Source organism: Zootoca vivipara, chromosome 5, assembly GCF_963506605.1.
Source record: "Zootoca vivipara chromosome 5, rZooViv1.1, whole genome shotgun sequence".
Taxonomy (NCBI): Eukaryota; Metazoa; Chordata; class Lepidosauria; order Squamata; family Lacertidae; genus Zootoca; species Zootoca vivipara.
In genome coordinates, this window is record NC_083280.1 from 29,051,447 (window position 1) to 29,070,070 (window position 18,624).

Below are 18,624 nucleotides of genomic sequence, written 5' to 3' on the forward strand. Positions count from 1 at the left end.
GTGAATGACCAGAGAATGCAGATTTTTGTGCATGCTGAAGGTCAAGAACACAAAATGTTTTGGAAATATTTCAGATAAGGAAAAAAGTGATTTAGTTCATTTTACCAGAGAACTCTGCGTTCTCGTTGAAAAATGGAATTTTAAACCTACAGTATGTGTTATTAGGGAGAGAAACAAACTCGCAAAAAAGGTATGCGGCGAGAGTCATTTCAGGGCTGCATCCAGTTGTCTCTTTCCACTCAGGGAAGACTCTTTGATCCAGCAGAGTTTTCCATGACAGAAAGGGAAGGTGACTTTCACTGATTGCCTTCTGTGTCCTCCTTCCCACAAATCTCTGATAGGTGGTTGGAGAATCCTTTGGAGTAGCATGAAATATGACATTGGGAACTGCAAGAGAATGAGGGAATTTGCAAAAAAGTGCATCCATTCCCCTTCCACTCATGGAAGGCTTAATCTACCAGGACCTGGACAACACACATAGATACAACCTGCATAGTTCAATCCAGTCCAGGTACCAGTGGACTTGGCCAAATCTCTGTGTAGTCGGGAGGTCCCTTGCTACTGTCAACATAAATTAAATTAAAGTTAAAACACAGTATATCACAGGGGTGTGGAACCCCTTTCTGTTAAAGTGACCTTATTTATTTACAAAAAATATATATCTATACTGCAATTCCTTTGAAATTATCAAAGCAGTTTATAATACAATAAAATTCACTCAAAATTTAAACACATCACCAGCTGGCTATTAGTGGCTTTTCCTAATAGTCTGCATAAGACTGGCAGTAAAGAAAAGCTTTCAGCAAATGTTGGAAGGTTAATATAGAGGGTGCCTGTTGAATCTCCATTAGAAGAGAACTCCCGAGGAGTGGGCCAATAGCACATCAGTTTCATGTTGATGCCAAATGAGCCACACCAACTTGGTAGACATCCAGTGATGCTTCCACAGATGTTCTCATACCGTATTGGCCCCAAAATAAGCCTCACTTTTTTTTCCAAATTCCAACTGTGCGGCTCATATTCAGAACTGAGCGCTGCCGGCTTGGGGAGGTAGTGCTGGGAGCCGGTAGTGCCGGGAGGTGGGCTCGCAGCATGCTTAGATCCAGGCACTGGGCACCCCTCTGCCCCCCATTCAGGATGGTAGTGCCTGGAGCTGGGCCGCACCCACAAATAAGCCTTGAATTTTAAAGGTGCAGCTTATTTGCAGGTGTGTCTTATATTCAGGCCAATACAGTATATGTGATTCATTTACTATTTGAACAGGTTACAGGTGCCTTTGGAAATCCATTGACTGACATTAAACCTTGTTTTGTCAAATGGAATATTTTAATATTATTTGTTTGCCTGCCAGCAGAAAGTTTGACGCTGGTTCCCCCTGCCCCCAATATGCCTTATTTCTCTGGAATTATATCAAAATGTTAAATAAAATATAACCATCCCAACCCAGATAAGGTTATATATGGTTTGCTCCTATTGAGCCAAATGGCAACAATCCTATCTCTACTTACCTGAGATTATAACCCCATTGCACACAAATGGGACTAATTTCTGAATTAGATGTACACACAATTTCCCTGTTCATTCCAAGTAATTTTGTATAGGATTATGCTGCACATTTAGCTAGAATGGGGCCAACAGGTTTGAAAATAATATATTGTTAAATATGAGAAAGCCAAGTTACAGGGAACCAGGCAGAGGGCCTTCTCGGTAGTGGCACCCGCCCTGTGGAACGCCCTCCCACCAGATGTAAAAGAGAAAAACAACTACCCGACTTTTAGAGGAGGCAGCCCTGTTTACGGAAGCTTTTAATGTTTAATGTTTAAATTATTGTATTTTAATACTTCTGTTGGAAGCCACCCAGAGTGGCTGGGGAAACCCAGCCAGATGGATGGGATATAAATAAATTATTGTTGTTGTTACTACTACTACCACTATTGTTATAACTTCCTTTTCTTTATAGGGTCAGTATGCATATATTAGTCGTTGTGGTGGACAGGATTGCACAGCTTGTCAATGTTTTCCTGAGAAAGGTTCAAGAGTAAGTGTTAAATTCACTTTATTTCCTACCCCTCTTTCCTCCATTAACATGTATTCTAAAGTAGTTTACAAGTTTAAAAAAATATAATAAGCCTTTAAAAGAAGAGGGGGCGGGAACCACAGAACTACTGTTTTGAAGAAATAGTAAAAGCAGTTGGTCTAAAAGTATACCTCTGAAATTTCAAAGAAATGTAAATATTTTTAGCTTCATATCCATTTGCAAACCTTGATTTTCTTCAGCCTGATATACATTTGCAATTCACCTAACATCATGTTTTGATATTAAGGAAGATACTACAGATAGGCTGGGGGTGGAAATCTGCGTTTCTAAAATAATATATAGCCAACATTTCAATTTTACTTCAAATTATTTAACTTTAAATTTCTCTGTATGGTGATAATAGATTTATTCCCACTGAATATTATATGCAAGAACAGAGCTTCACACTTTAGTCAATGAACTTTACACACAGTCCGTTACCCTGTGTCCTCTGTTTATTTGGGGGAGAATCAACCATATGGCAATGGGAAATAGAAAATGCCATTTGACCACAGTTGAATGAGCTGGAATTTTAATTGCTGAAAAATGCAGCCATTAAAATGTTAAACCAAGTTCAAAGAAAATGGAAGCACATGAGTAAACAGTACTTTGAAACTTGGCTTCCACTTGCTGTTAGCAGAATGCATAAAATCACCAATGTGCATAACTGCAGCTGTCTTTGAACAAAAGCCAGTTTGGATTACCTATTTTCTCTGTTTTATGAGGGAATCCAAAATATCTTGTTGTAATAGTGCAGGAAAGATTATGGAGACTCTTGGCCATTATCTTGTATATAGTTAGGGCAGCTTAAGTCCCATTATGTTCCAAATTTTATTTTATTTGAAAAAATGGCAATTCAAGCTCTGTTCAAATGACACAGGGCTTGATTATCAAAATTTAGGGAGGAGATTGGGAGCACCCCCCCCACCTACTTCCTGTCTTAGTCACATGAATTATATCCTCTCTTTCCCAATTGGCCATTGTTATTGTTTGTTGTGATGTTTGAACCAGCATAACCATAATGTTTCAGATATTTCAGAATAAACTGTAACCTATTCTTGTTTCTAGCCAGCTCTTCCAACTCTACAATTCTGTGATTTCCTTTTTCTTACAAAGATGGTCACCAATCTTTAGCAAACTTTTCTGTAAAGCTTGTTCTTGGTTTCCCTTTTCCAAACATGCAATTTGTTTCCTTAAATGCAGAAGCCAAAGAGTATAAGCAGATTACCTTATTAAAATTGATCTCAATTAATAAGAATATTGTTGTTAATAATAAACACCACAAGATGTCCTGCTCTGACCTCTGAAGTTAGATCCCATTCACTACTTTAAGCTTCCTTGATAGAGTTAAGCAGATCATAGAAACAAAGTTGCATTCATGCCATGACCTAATTTGGCGTTTCCTAAGAGATTGTGTCACATGCTCAGAGCAGAGCCAGTTGTAAGTATGGCTCCTTTGATGTTCATTTCTTCTGCAGCGAAAATGAATGACCAACATTTTATCCCCATAAGGTTTTCATTTGTTTCTGAGTTCTGAAAGTACAGTGGAACCTCGGTTTATGAACACCTCGGTTTACGAATTTTCGGTTTACGAATGCCGCGGACCCATCTGGAATGGATTAATTCACTTTCCATTACTTTCAATCGGAAAGTTCGCTTCAGTTTATGAACGCTTCAGTTTATGAACAGACTTCCGGAACCAATTACACCCATGCTTCGGGTTAAGTACGCTTCAGGTTGAGTACTCCGCGGACCCGTCTGGAACGGATTAATCCACTTTCCATTACTTTCAATGGGAAAGTTTGCTTCAGTTTATGAACACTTCAGTTTATGAACAGACTTCTGGAACCAATTGTGTTCATAAACCGAGGTACCACTGTAAATTGTTGGTAAAAAAGAAAATCTACATAAACAGAATATTTCAAACCAAATTTTTCAGGGATCTGTCATTGTACATTGTGGCCCAATAAATATGTAATGGTTTGTCATTATGTGCGTGATCCATGTGAGTTTAAGGTTCTCAAATTCCATCATTCCCTTTCTCCACACACAAGGGGAGGAAACTGTGTAACAACTCAGTTTGCTGTTTTGCCCTGGAAACTGGTTTGAACAAACCATAAAGTGAACAAACCAAGGTATCAGACCAAGGTCAGATCAGACCTTGTTAACCAAATCAAACCTCCCTACTTCATTCTTCTAATAAGAAAAATATAGAAAAGGTCATATTTATTATGAATGGAGTTGATACTATTCACTGTTCAGAAACTGGAAAGAGGAAATTGTCTTCTGCATGTGGTGCAGCATTCAAAAGACTGTTCTCCAGAAAGATAAAAACATGGCACCTAATAAGATTTATAACAGTCCAAGAGGACAGGCCCATTGATTGTTAATACCCATGGATAAGGAGCCATATTTAGAGGCAGTACACTGGTATTCAGTTGCTAGGGGACAACAGTGGGGGAGGGCTATTGTCTACATAACCTGTTGGTGGACTTTTTGCAGGCATATAGTTGGCCACTCTGGAAAACAGAATACCTAACTGGATGGACACATGGCCGGATCCAACAGGCTGTACAGCAATTATAATTATCATCATCATAATAAATCTTGATGCCATCATACTTAGGAAAATAAGCAAACACCCTCCCTTCAGATGTCAAGGAGATAAAGAACCACATAACTTTTAGAAGACATCTGAAGGCAGCCCTGTATCGGGAAGTTGTTTGGTGTTTTATTATGTTTCAACATATGTTGTAAGTTGCCCAGAGTGGCTGGGGAAACCCAGCCAGATGGGTGGGATATAAATAATAATAATAATTTTATTATCACTGGTAATGGGAGTGAGGTCACAAATGAACAGAATGTGTGGGAAACTTCATTCACATTTTCTCACAGATGAGGAAATTAAACTTCTAGAAGTACAAATTACTCCCAAGGAAATAGATACAGTACAAAAAGACCTCTACCCTAAGAAATTCCATTGTCCAAATGGCTACACCGCTTTCTACTATAAACATTACAAAGATATTTTGATTTCATATATGTCCCGATTTTTCCATGATATCTGAAAAGGGGATACCTTATCAAGGACCAGCCTGGATTCTAAAATTTCCACAATACCATACCTACGCTGTTTATGGATCCATTACAAGTAGAGTCATACTGCCAATTTCATTGATTAATCAGTATTGTAAGATACTTGCATTGGTCTTAGCTAATTGAATAAACTTACTACCCCCGATCAATCTGGCTCTTTCCCTCGGCATAACATAGCAGACCGCATAATAAAGGTATTAAACCTTATCACTCTTTCCAAACAATCAAAGCCACTGCTTTCAATCAAGGCTCTAGATCAGGGGTCAGCAAACTTTTTCTGCAGGGGGCCGGTCCACTGTCCCTGAGACCTTGTGGGGGGCCGGACTGTATTTTGGAAAAAAAATAACCCAGAGATGCATTTTAAATAAAAGGACACATTCTACTCATGTAAAAACATGCTGATTCCCAGACCGTCCGCGGGCCAGATTTAGAAGGCGATTGGGCCGCATTCGGCCCCCAGGCCTTAGTTTGGGGACCCTGCTCTAGATATTTGAAAGGTCTTTGACTTCTTGGAATGGAATTTTCTGGTGCTAGTCTGGCCCTAACTTCCTTCTATGATTCAACAAATGTATTCTATATCCCAAACAATAGTTAGTCAATGGCTTAGATCAGGCACCCCCAAACTTCGGCCCTCCAGATGTTTTGGACTACAATTCCCATCTTCCCCGATCACTGGTCCTGTTAGCTAGGGATCATGGGAGTTGTAGGCCAAAACATCTGGAGGGCCACAGTTTGGGGATGCCTGGCTTAGATAGTACTCCTTTTAATCAGGGATGTCCCCTCACCCTTTTCCTCATTATCTTAGTTTGATAGCTAGAGACTTTAGGGCTAAGATCTAGCCCAGATGTTGCTAGTGTACTCTTCAGAGATAAAACATACACTCTGAGTGTTTATGCAGATGATATGATGGTTACCACAAGAACCTCTTTGCAACAGTAAACGCTTTGCAAAAGGAATGGACACATTTTGGCAAATTCTAAGGACTGCATAAATTTTCAAAAATCTGAACTTGTGTGGTTTAATGTTCCCCCTAAAATAAAAAAGAACTAGCTACCCAATATATATAAAAAAATTAAACTGTCATACAAACTTGAAATACTTGGATATCTTTATTAAAGGTAAAGGTAACTTATTACTGGAAGCTTAAATAGAATGCATAAAGATAACTACAAGCCTCTTTGGCAAGGCATTAACAGAGAGCTGTGCACATGGAAATGGAAAGGCTAGGGAATCTAGAACCTGTGGGGAAGAAATATGCATGGAAACATGCAGGGGAAATTTAAGAAGCATCCATGAACGCTACCATTTCAAAGTAGTCATGTTGTCGTCATGCCTCTTAGGCCCTGCACATCTCAGCAAGGAGCCTATGAGGTGCAGTCAGAGCCAGGGAGTGTCAAAGGGCTCACAAGAAGTTGCCTGCTTCCTTGCCACTGTCCGGGGTACTGAAAGACTTGTTGGCAACCACTCTGATTTTTTAGGATTGTGATCCTGCTAATAACCAATCCCTTCCTGCTTAGCCACACCCTCTGCTTTAGACCTGCATCTTTCACACCCACTGCTAGCTCTGCTTTCACTGGACGCATGTTAAACATCACACACACAGAAAAAGTTTTAAATTCTGTTTATTCATGTAATTGGATGTAGTAAGCTAAATTCTCTTTCCTTCTTCTTAGTGTAGTGTGAAGTAATAGTGACACCCACTGGCAAGAAGGATATTCTGGTAAACTTCAGTGGAGAACAAATGCAGCTAAGACATACATTTGTGTAACACATATAATACTCAGCACAACTGTTAACAATGTACAAGTACACTGTCGTGCTGTGAAGCTGGACCTTGTGATAGTAATCACTGTAAATTGGATGCTAGGAGGTACTGCACTTATTCCATTACATCTGGGAAAATGAAAAAGACTATTCTCAAGTGTTGGTGCAAAATATCCTGCTCAGTATTTCCATATGCTGAATTACTCTCTCTTTTTTTAACAACTTCACTTTCAATATTGACTTACAGCATCTCAGTTTTAGTGTGCTTTCAACTGCTCCTCAGAATTTTGTTTGTTTGTTTATTTATTTGTCCAAGTCCTCAGTAATGCAAAGAAATATTTTAAGAAAAACAACAACCCATCACTCATCTTTTAAGGGTTCTAATGTTTTGTCAAATTCCTGAGCCACTCTCTGCTGTGTTAAGAACATGTTGCAGAATACACTCACAATTAAACATTGGTCTAGAGGGGTTCTAAATCTTCCCCCAGCATTTGGCTGGTAACAGCTCTGCCCTAAGTGCATCTATAGTGATATAGGCTGTATGAAGACTTATTCAATATATAAAGAAACTCCACCTACACTTCAGCTCATGCAAGCTCAGGTATTGCACACATATTCCTTCTAAAGCATGAGAGTTTCTCTGAGATGAGGCTTATGGGTTTGGGACTGCACAGTTCCTGGGAGCCGGAAAGGGCAGCCTTTGGGCATTTATGCATAGTTCTGTCTGAATTTTAATTAGTTGGGATAATTGGCTAGAAAGTAGATAAACTCTTTTGATTTTCCTTCCATTTAGTTAGCTAGTTGACAAATGGCCTCCCCTCATCTAACTTGTGCAAATTTAAACACAAAAAGGGGAACCCATGGAAATTCAACTCATCTCTTTTTATTGTAGAGCAGGTCACTATAGCAACTTCTCACGCTCCTGGTTCAACTCTTGACCACAAACTAGTAGTTCAGAAAGCAATCCCATTAAAAGGTAATTACGCAAAGCAAGTACCCAACTGTCTCATGTAAAGTATCAGGATAGACATGCCCTTAATAAGATAAGAGGTCTTACCAGATCCTCAGTAGATTCTTATTTAAACTGTCTGAAAAGATTTCGAAATGATCATTGGTATCTTGCTGACCTTATAATAATCCTCTTGAGCAAATACAGTGGTACCTCTGGTTAAAAACTAATTCATTCCAGAGGTCTGCTCTGGAGAGAAGCGGACATGGAGCAATGGATTCAAACTACAAGAAAGAAGATTCCACCTAAACATTAGAAAGAACTTCCTGACAGTAAGAGCTGTTCGGCAGTGGAATTTGCTACCAAGGAGTGTGGTGGAGTCTCCTTTGGAGGTCTTTAAGCAGAGGCTTGACAGGCATATGTCAAGAATGCTTTGATGTTGTTTGCTGCTCGGCAGGGGGTTGGACTGGATGGCCCTTGTGGTCTCTTCCAACTCTACGATTCTATGATTTTCTATGATTCTATGATTTCTATGGTCTGTTCTTAACCTGAAACTGTTCTTATCCTGAAGCACCACTTTAGCTAATGGGAAGTGCTGTCAACTTTCCCTTTTTTGCAGGGAATTCCCTTATTCAGTGCCCTTACGTTCATATCCGGGAGTTGACAGCACAATAGGATTTCCTTATCTTCAAATCCGGGAGTTGACAGCTATGCTAATGGGGCCTCCTGCTGCTGCCACGCCGCTGGAGCACAATTTCTGTTCTCACCCTGAAGCAAAGTTCTTAACCTGAGGTACTATTTCTGGGTTAGCAGAGTTTGTAACCTGAAGCGTTTGTAACCCGAGGTACCAATGTACTCCAAAGAGTCTTGGTGTTCCAATGACTCATGGCAATATGCAATACTATTATGCCTGGCATCTGCTAAAAAGGCAATTGGCCAGACCCACCAAGTTGTGCTCCAGCCCAGCATAACCCATTCTTCCCTCTGCCAGCAAAGAAAATGGATTAAAGATTCTGGAAGTCACCAAACTGCAGTCACATTTGTAAGGTAGTAAACAGGGCCCACTATAGTGTGGATCTAGTACTGAAGATCTTGAACCAAAAGGAGGCTGTAATATTTAATATTAATTGTTGAAATTTGAGAAGTCTCAATTCCAGTAGAAGAACTTTGCTTCATAAAACTATTGTAGTATATGTTATGAAAGGTTTTCATTTCTGGTTGAAATAGGTAGCAAAACTTCCTGTATGGGAGAACAGAATCATCGCAGTACTAGAAAATAGGCAGTTGACATTTATTTTGCCTACAATGTTGATTTTTTTAAAAAAGTTTTTATTTTTTATTTTTTTAATAAAAATAAGAACCCTCACTTTTAAATTGAAATATTTTGTTTGGTTGAGACTCAACCTCCTACAGTCAGTCAGGTTCGGGATGTACTAAAATAACACTGCCTGGCCTTGGCATTGGGAGAATTCCTGACCTAGGACAATTAACAACTTAATGGAATTTATTTGGATCAGCTAGCAGGTGCCAGGCATAGCATTCTGTCTGTTTTAACTGAACTAATTTGTCATTTCCCCGTTAAGCATGGCTTCCTTCATCTGCTTTATTTTGACAGCTGTCCTGAGACTCAATGCTGCAGCAGTCGTATTAGATGGGCACACATAATGGATGTTATGGGTGGTATCAACTTGGTCTTAACATAAGACCACTCATAATCAGTCTTTTATCTGAAAGAAAGACCAGCAATGCCCTGCCTTTGCATGGTGGGCCAAAGTTGAATCACTCAACAGTCAAACTCATTGTGAATTCTGGATTAGTTGGTGTGTTCTATAACTTCTCCCCTTTCTGGTGACAAGCTAAATTAGGGATAGCCAAATAGCAGCCTAACTTCTGAAACCCTCGTAAGCCATATTAATAGTGCTGAATAGCTGTTCAAAATTCTATTAAAATTGTAATTTAGGTCAGTTTGTCCATAGGTAAGACACCTTTAAAAAATAAATAATCCACCTTTTGAAAGTTTTCATTTCCTTATGAGTGATTCTCCCTCTATTAAAAAGAAACACCTTATATAAGAACTAAAAAAACAGATCTGAACAAAGACAAAATAATATAGATTGAACAAAAGCAGAATACCTTAACTGTTAAAGGTCAGGGTGAAGAGGTGTCTATTCAGCATATAGTGGAAGCTATACAGTGGGGATGGTGGGCATTCTTCTGTGTGGAGGGAGTTTCACAATTTAGCGGCTGCCACCGAGAGAGGCCTCACCTGGGCAACCATTCCTTGCACTTTTCAGGGTGGTGGCACTATCCTTTGCTAATCCTAAAACCCGAGAGTTTCTGTAGGGATAGAGGTGGTATTTCAGATATTTGGGAACCTAAGTCATTTTAAAAAGCAATGTGAGAACCTTGAATTGAGCCTTGAAACAAACTGGAACTGGCACAGCTATCATAGCTGCCAAGTTATCCCCTTTTAAAGGGATTTTCCCTTATGCTGAATAGGCTTCCTCGCGAGAAAAGGGAAAACTTGGCAGCTATGACAGCTATTTTAAAGAAGAGGTTATATAAGCTCTAAATAGATATCCGGCTAGTAATCTGGCTGCTGCTTTTTGGGCCAACAGAAGTTTCTGAAACATTGTCAAGGGCAGCCCCATGTAGAGCACATTGCAGTAACATTATAGGAGCACTGAGTACAATGGCCAAGTCCTCTGCCTAAAGAGGAGTTGTAGGTGGCAAACCAGACAGGGCTGGGAATAGGCACTTCCAGTTACCTAGGCTTTCTGAGTCTTATCCTTTTTTGGTATGTGTAATATTTCAGATTTACCAGAGCAGATAAGTTCTATGATGTGTGAAGCCCTGACTGCAAGATGGAGTCAACTTTTATTACACCACTTAGAAATTCTGAAATTAAAGGGGCATATAAATAGCTGAAATAAAATATACACATTGCTGTATAATTTTGTCTTCGGGATTACAGCCCAAAGGAGAGACCCTTCTGGAAATAGTTTATTCAACTTTCACAGGAGTGATTTTGATAATTTCAAGTGTAGTTCCAGTTGACTAAATATGCAGGACAACAGGCTGGTCCTTGCTGTATACTTCCGTGCAGCAGAATTCATTTGCTCTTGTATTTTTAAAAATGACTAATACGTTGGCCATTCCAAAGGTTGCAGTGATTATAATAAAGCATAGTTAAATTATCGCTGCTCTAATTCATTTAAATCCAGGAGCTGAGTGGTATTCATCTCACAGCAACATGAAAATGGATTGAGGCTTACTGAAGACCACACAGAGAGTTTTATTGGTCAATAAGAGATGTGAACCGCCATCCCAAGTTTCTGTGCACATTCAGACCCAGTGCTCTAGCTGATACACCAAACATATATTAATAATAAACAAACAAACAAACAATTATTTATACCCCACCCATCTGGCTGGATTTCGTTAGCTACCCTGGGCAGCTCCCAACAGAATATTAAAAACACGATAAAACATCAAACATTAAAAACTTCCCTAAACAGGGCTGCCTTCAGATATCTTCTAAAAGTTGTGTAGTTCTTTATCTCCTTGACATCTGATGGGAGGGCGTTCCACAGGGCGGGTGCCTCTACCGAGAAGGCCCTCTGCCTGGTTCCCTGTAACCTCACTTCTCGCAGTGAGGGAACTGCCGGAAGGCCCTTCGCACTGGACCTCAGTGTCCGGGCTGAATGATGGGGGTGGAGATGCTGCTTCAGGTATACATGGCCGAGACTTTAGTAATGTTAACCAAAGATGAATCTTTAAAAGCCAGTTTTCCAAAGGTGGCAATTTGTGGCTGCACTCAGGGCTGGCCCATCAGTGAGGCAGACTGAGGCAGCTGCCTCAGCTGGTGGAATCCAAAGTGCACCTTCACGGGTGTGTTGTTGCCGATGAAGCGAGGAGAAGTGGCAACTTCTGGGTTCTGGAAAGATCTCATGCAAGCAACCACTAGATCATACTCTCGCAAGCTTCCTGAGACCCCGGTTAGATCACGTGAGGCCTCTGCATGATCATCTGAGCTCTTGTGAGATCTTGTCAGAAGCTGAAGCCACATGACCCCTCTAAGTGAGTCTTTGGTGGCGGTGGTAAGGAGGATAGGGTGTGTGCATGCCACCAAAGGGCAGAACCTTCCCATTTGGCCTCAGGCAGTGAAACAGAATGGGCTGCCCAACTGTGAGTAAGCCCCACTGCAGTCATTAGGACTTACTTCTGAGTGGACATGTATAGGATTACCAGGGCCGGCCCTACGGCCAGGCTGGGTGGCGCATCGCAGCTGCGCCGGCCCGCCCACCCGCCGGCCGCTCTTCCGCGCAGCAGCGCCCTCAGCAGTAGCGCTGCACGCTGAGCCCACCCGCCTGCCCGCCGCGCAGCAGCGCCTGCCCACCCGCCCATCACGCTGTGAAACGGGGTGGGGGGCGTCGGAGGGATCCGCCGCACCACGGCACCAGGGCACCAGAGGTGCTTAAGACGGCCCTGAGGATTACATAGTGTGTTTCCAACTAAGGTGAAGGTCAAAAAGAATCATGGGATCAAAGTAGAGGCCAGGGGGTTATGGGATTTGCAATTTTCCAAATAAACTGAGAATCAGTAATCCTTCATGAAATAAGAAGTACTGTATAAGCAAAAAGGGGTTTTGGTAAGGAAAGTCATTAAAAAGACCTATGAGTTTTCTTCTCATTGAAAAGGCCTGGAAGCTCTGTATCTGGCCATTTCTGATTCTGTTCATGTTGATTCTGTGAACAAGCCATAGACTGTGCTGCACAGGTTTTAGACCTATTTGTAGTCCTGCAATTGTGATTACATCAAGCCTCAAAAGGCGAAGTGGGTATTTATTTCACATCTTTAATATGTTCACATCTGCAATAAATATGTTAACGTTTCCTATTTGTGAGCATATGCAAATGTAGTTTCTGCAGTGGAGTTTATAAACTGAAATGGTTTGCTGCCCTCAAGTGGTTACATTTTAAGGCATATTGCATTTTTCATCAAGGATAGATTTGTGGCTTCAGATATCTAAGGGCAGCATTCAACGAAAGAGTTGCACTAGTACAATTTGATCCTCCTCCTCTCCCTCTGCACAGCCGGTGCCCTTCCCAAATCTGCTTCGGAGGGTTGTGGTGGGGAGGGCTCACAGTCTGTGCTTTTGTGCATACTATATTCATTACTACATAGTATCTTAGAAGGACAAGCTGAAATAATACACGAACAAATGTAGAATGAATTTTCTTCCATATCTTTCTTGGGATACATATATTTTTTAAGACTGATGAGTCTGAATTCTTTTTTCCCCTTCAGGGTCAACCTGGTCAGATGGGACCCCAGGGTCCAATTGGGGCTTTGGGTTTAATAGGACCCATTGGTTTGCCAGGAGTAAAAGGTCAGAGGGGTGATATTGGTCTGCCTGGGCCAAGTGGACAAAGAGGAAGTAAGGTAGGTAATAATAATGCTCAAAGAGAGTGATTTAATGTTGTGTGAGCCTCAATGGTGTAAGAATTTGTATTATGCAAATCTTTCCTTCAAGTTAATTTAGTTTTGAAATTGATACATAATTTAACATTTGTTGCAATTTAATCTCTTCAGGGTCCTACTGGTGTTCCAGGATTTTCAGGTTTAGACGGTATACCTGTAAGTATTCTACAGGTTTTCATGTATTTTTATAAGACTGTAGGATGGTGTTGCAGAACTACCGTAAAGGTTTTATTGGTCCTTTTCTGAACTTCTTGCTGAATGAAAGTTCGTAAGGGTTCCTTCAATATTAGGACCATAGCTGCCAAGTTATCCCTTTTTTTAAGGGATTTTCCCTTATGCTGAATAGGCTTCCTCGCAAGAAAAGGGAAAACTTGGCAGCTATGATAAGGACCACAAAATGTTTCTGATCTGTGAGTAGAGTAGAGCCAATCATGACTTTCATTACAAAGCTAACAGATATAATTTACAAGGTGCTCACATCAAGTATGAAACCCCATAAGCAAATCATGACTTGAACATGATTTGAACTGAAGATGAGGTCAACAAACAACAAAATGAAATGAAGATTCAAGAAAAGGAGGACCCTGGAGGGACTGAAATTTGGAGTTGGAGGATTGAGGAGTGGGAAATGCAGAAGGAGGGGGGGGACAGAGGCCTGGATTTGGAAATGGGAAAGACGTGGTGTGGGATGAGAATTTTAGTTAAGAGGTACTTAGGCTGGCTGAATAACGGTCTCTGAAATTTTGGCATGTTAAAGGAAATGTTGGTCCAAATGGGGGAATGACATCGGGGGAGGGGAAGGAGGGTGTTTAAAAGTAAATGTTAAGATATTGAGTAGAGAAATGATTGTATATAATAACTGAATTTTCTGGAGGGAGAAAGAAGAATGGTTGGGGAAAGAAAATTTAGATTTGTACTAATTATTTTTATGTTTAGACAGGTGTCTGGGCAGAGAGCTACCTTTACTCGGAAGCACCTGGTGGCAGGGGGTGTTCTGAGGGGGGAGGGAGGGGTGGAGGGAAACCCAGACACAAAAATGGATCTCCTTTGGAAGGCCGCACCTCACGGGTTCCTCTCGTGGCAGGAGGGGACCCGTGGAGAGGGGGCACGAAGAAGGAGGAGGATAGAGTTAAGATTAGAAAATCTGCCATAATCATATTAAGAAACTAAGAAAACCAGGAAGAAGAGATTCGAGGAAGTCACAAATACAATGTTAAGAAATAAGAATTGAAAAATTTATTTGTTTGTTTTATATGTGTGTGTTGAAGGAGCAGCTGGGGGAAATCCAAACCTTACTACTCCTCCGCCCCTGGCCTCCTGGTGGCAGGGGGGGGGCTGGGAGTGAAGAGGGGGGGAAGACAAACTCAGCCCCAAAATGGACCGCCTTTGGCTCCCAACGCCTACGGGCCCTACTGGTGGCAGAAGTGGACTGGTGGGGGGGAGGGAGGATGGAGGGACGGAATATATATATCATGCTGTGTTTTGTCTTTGTTTATATTAAAATCAATAAAAAATATTATTTAAAAAATGAACTGTGCTAAATACATTAATTTTATTGATATTTTTCCCCATTGGGTTTCACACGACAACTTCTCATGGTTGTGGTGCTCCAACTCACATTGCAACAGGTAAACTGAAATCCCACCAACGAGTGGTTTTAGCATAAAAATGTTGTCAAAAACAAGGTGCATGTGTCACAAAAGTTTCTGCTTTAGTCAAATCATTATCCTTCTCCTGCCCCATTTATATAAATTTGCACATTAATGTAATCTGTTCTAGGGGTTACCAGGACCTGATGGACCCAGAGGTAAGCCTGGCTTGGATGGGTGCAATGGCTCAAGGGGAGATCCAGGATTTCCCGGAGAGGCTGGTCGTATTGGCCCAAGAGGCTCCTTCGTGAGTGGAAGTTTATTATGACCTTATTCTAACTATTGTATAGAACCTGAGTGGGGAACAGGTGGACCTCACCTGAACCAGATCACCAGATCATACCTAGCTTGATCACTGAGATAATCCAGAGGAGCACTGTTAGCTGCATAGTTGGGCATTTAGTGCCACCAATCTTCCAGCAGAGATTGGGCAGGATTATAAATCATTTCATGTGTCACTACGAATGCAAGTTGTTAATATTGCAGTTGTATAAGGTATTGTTATTTTGTCTGCAGTATTAAAAAGATTTTGGAACACAGAAATAAAGTAAATCATCAAACCATCAATTCTAGCATGCAGGGGGCCACCTAAATTATATAATTTGGCATCTGAATGGTATTAATCTGAATGGTATTAATAATTGTGTTATAATTTGGCATTGTTATAATGAGGCTATTATTGGATTGTTGTAATTGAAAACTGGTAATAAAAAATATTATATATATAAAAAAGAGATTGGGCAGGCTTCCCTATTTTTGGCTTTTGTGCATCTCTTGAAGACTTTTTTAAAAAAAAAATGCCAAAAGACCTATGCGGTTGTTTAAACTTTTCTTGGGCAGCTGGTCATTTTAATGATTGATCTGTATTTCTATTTGTATTTTTAGTATGTGTTTTATGTTTTAACATCATAAACCAACCCAATATTTATGATGTGGCAGTATAGAAATACCTCAACAAACAAATATAAATAAATAAAATATTTGCATTGTCCAAATCAAAGGCTACTGTTATACATGTATCATTTGCTTTGTTTTCATAAGCCAAATCATAGAACGACTCTGTAATTCATTTGGTGTTTTTTTTTTTAAAAAAACTGTTATTATAGGGTATTCCTGGTCAAAAGGGAGAAAAAGGAAATTCCATGTATGTTTCTCAGTTCGTTAAAGGGCCTCCGGTAAGTGCAATGAGATATTATTTGGACAAAGCCTTACTGAAATTCTTTTAGAAAAGTATACTTGCATGTCATATGGCTTGCACGTTAAATTTTTCATTGGCATGGATATAAAATTCACAGGGGACATCCAGTGGTGACATCCTGCCTGTGCAATGGGACTCCTACCCCTCCCTGTAGCCCTCCCCAAACATCTGGTCTGGATGGTTGGAAGACCTCCTGGAGCAGATTGTGGGTTGAAGGGAGGAGGGGAAGGGGGTGCCATGCTACATGTACCAGCACAACACTGGGTATCACTCCATGTAATTATAATAGTCAGGAAATTTTGGAAGTAAATAATGCACATAATACAGGTGAATGGGATGCTATAACAGACAAGGAACCATATCCAGGTTGTTTGGGGGAACAATGTCTGCATATTTCAGACACTTCTAGCAACAATACATTACATAATGATGGAATTTATTATGGGTTAAAATATGATGAAAATATACATAATCAGAGGCCTTTCAGTTGCCTTACTGCAGGATTTTTCATGGACAAAGATAAGAAAGTCCCGCTTTGCCATTCTCTTTTCTGAAACATGTTTTTCTTTTTTACTGATGTGGTTTGTTTTAGGGTGAAATTCCATGTATGCCAGTTTGAAAGTGAGGCCCATAGAAATAAGTACAACTTAACTTTTGACTAAACATATAGGGGCTGGATATTCAAACCTGTTTTAATACATATCTCTAAAGTTTGTTATCCTGACCCCTTATAGAATGGTAAATTCATTTAAGCAAAACAAATTGCTCTGAAATACATGTTATTAACATGTATTTATTTAGCAAAATGATTTGTTGCGCATGGTCCATTTATTGTCTATTCCCTGGTGATGATCTTAATGTTCACTGTCTTGTCTTAGATTGTCTGCATTGCTTCCTTTTTATATTGTACTGTAATTCTGATGCAGCTACAAAGAGGTGTGTGATCTAACAAAGTGGTTATGGTTACAGGGAGACAGAGGGGATCCTGGATCCCGTGGCATGCCTGTAAGTCCTGTCATTAATTTGTTTATGTTTGGTTTGGAGCAATACAGTCCATATCATTGATTTTTTTACTGCTGCAGTATACATTGTGGGCAGCTATGAAATCCTTTCCGTCTGGCTTGCAGTCAGTAGCTGTTCTCTGCAGCTGCATTAATATATATAGCAGCTCAGCACAAAGATCACTGCCATTGTGTGTCTGTACCACTGACAGATGCCTTCAGCAGTATCTAGTGGTGGCATATAGACTCTTAGAATTGTAAAGTTGGAATGGGCCACCAGGGTCATCTAGCCCAACCCCCTGCAATGCAGGAATCTTTTGCCCAACATGGGCCTCGAAACCACAACCCTGAGATTAAGAGTATCATGCTGTATCGTCTGAGCTATCCTTGTGTGATGATCTGCTTTATATGTTCCATTTGCCATGTAGAACAGTTATTCTGTGAGGAACTATTTCACACAGCGTCCATACATGAATTGTAACATATAAGTCATCCCTGATACAGTGGACTTGACAAGAAGTTGAGAAATCTCGATAACAATAAACAAGTGTGGAGCTGCAACACAATCTTGCTGTGTATTGCCCGCTCAATATGGCCGCTGTGTGGGTTGAGAGCCTATGATAATTATGGCCCCTCCTATTTTTCAGATTAATTAAAACTGTTTTTCATTCTCTTGCATCCACCTCAAGATGGATCTGTTGCTTCTGTTGCCTTCATAGCCTTAGGCTTATTATTTCTGGTTTATTTTTTGATTTATCTGCATTAATGCATAGTTAGCATGTACACAGTGTAAGCCATGAATCCTTGTAGATCATTACTCTTAATGAAAATGAAGTAGCTGGCTGCTGGCGGTGTTTGACTGGACTATTGCCTACGGGCAGTGGGCCAAGTTCAAATGGTGAAGGCCAGGCACCCCCCAAACTGCGGCCCTCCAGATGTTTTGGCCTACAACTCCCATTATCCCTAGCTAACAGGACCAGTGGTCAGGGATGATGGGAATTGTAGTCCAAAACATCTGGAGGGCCGAAGTTTGGGGATGCCTGGTGAAGGCTGTTAGTAGCTGGATGAGAATACTGAAGCTGCTACATGAAGCATCAAGCAATATTTTCTTTTGATGGAAAACAGAATGCTGCTGTTTTTAAAAAGAGCATTGTGTCATCTCTTCCCAGGGCCCCAGAGGAGAAAGGGGGCCAAGAGGTCCACCTGGATTTCCAGGCCAACCAGGCATACAGGTACAATGCTGACATTTTTATTTCACCCCTTCATTGTACTGTAAGTGTTGCAGGATGGTTAGCCTTCTGTTTATCTATTAGTTCATCACAGATGTGAATTTTGCATATTATACAAAAAATCATGTATTATACATGGCTATAAATGGGAAATTGGAGAATTGTTAGTCTGCTCAA

The 18,624-nt window shown here is 40.6% G+C and overlaps 1 protein-coding gene across 12 annotated transcripts in view; it reads left to right on the top strand.

The window, feature by feature from the left end:
* Positions 1–18,624, top strand: part of COL4A4 (collagen type IV alpha 4 chain) — a 75,692-nt gene that overhangs the window by 9,964 nt on the left and 47,104 nt on the right. For all 12 annotated transcript variants that reach the window (XR_009557583.1, XR_009557588.1, XR_009557587.1 and 9 more), the window contains 7 exons: positions 1,961–2,038; positions 13,197–13,331; positions 13,482–13,526; positions 15,150–15,266; positions 16,126–16,194; positions 17,187–17,222; positions 18,388–18,450. Coding sequence is in view for 2 of the 12 variants with exons in the window: in XM_060274539.1 (XP_060130522.1) it covers positions 1,961–2,038; positions 13,197–13,331; positions 13,482–13,526; positions 15,150–15,266; positions 16,126–16,194; positions 17,187–17,222; positions 18,388–18,450 (543 nt within the window). In the remaining 10 variants the exon portion in view is untranslated. The remainder of the gene's footprint in view (positions 1–1,960; positions 2,039–13,196; positions 13,332–13,481; positions 13,527–15,149; positions 15,267–16,125; positions 16,195–17,186; positions 17,223–18,387; positions 18,451–18,624) is intronic.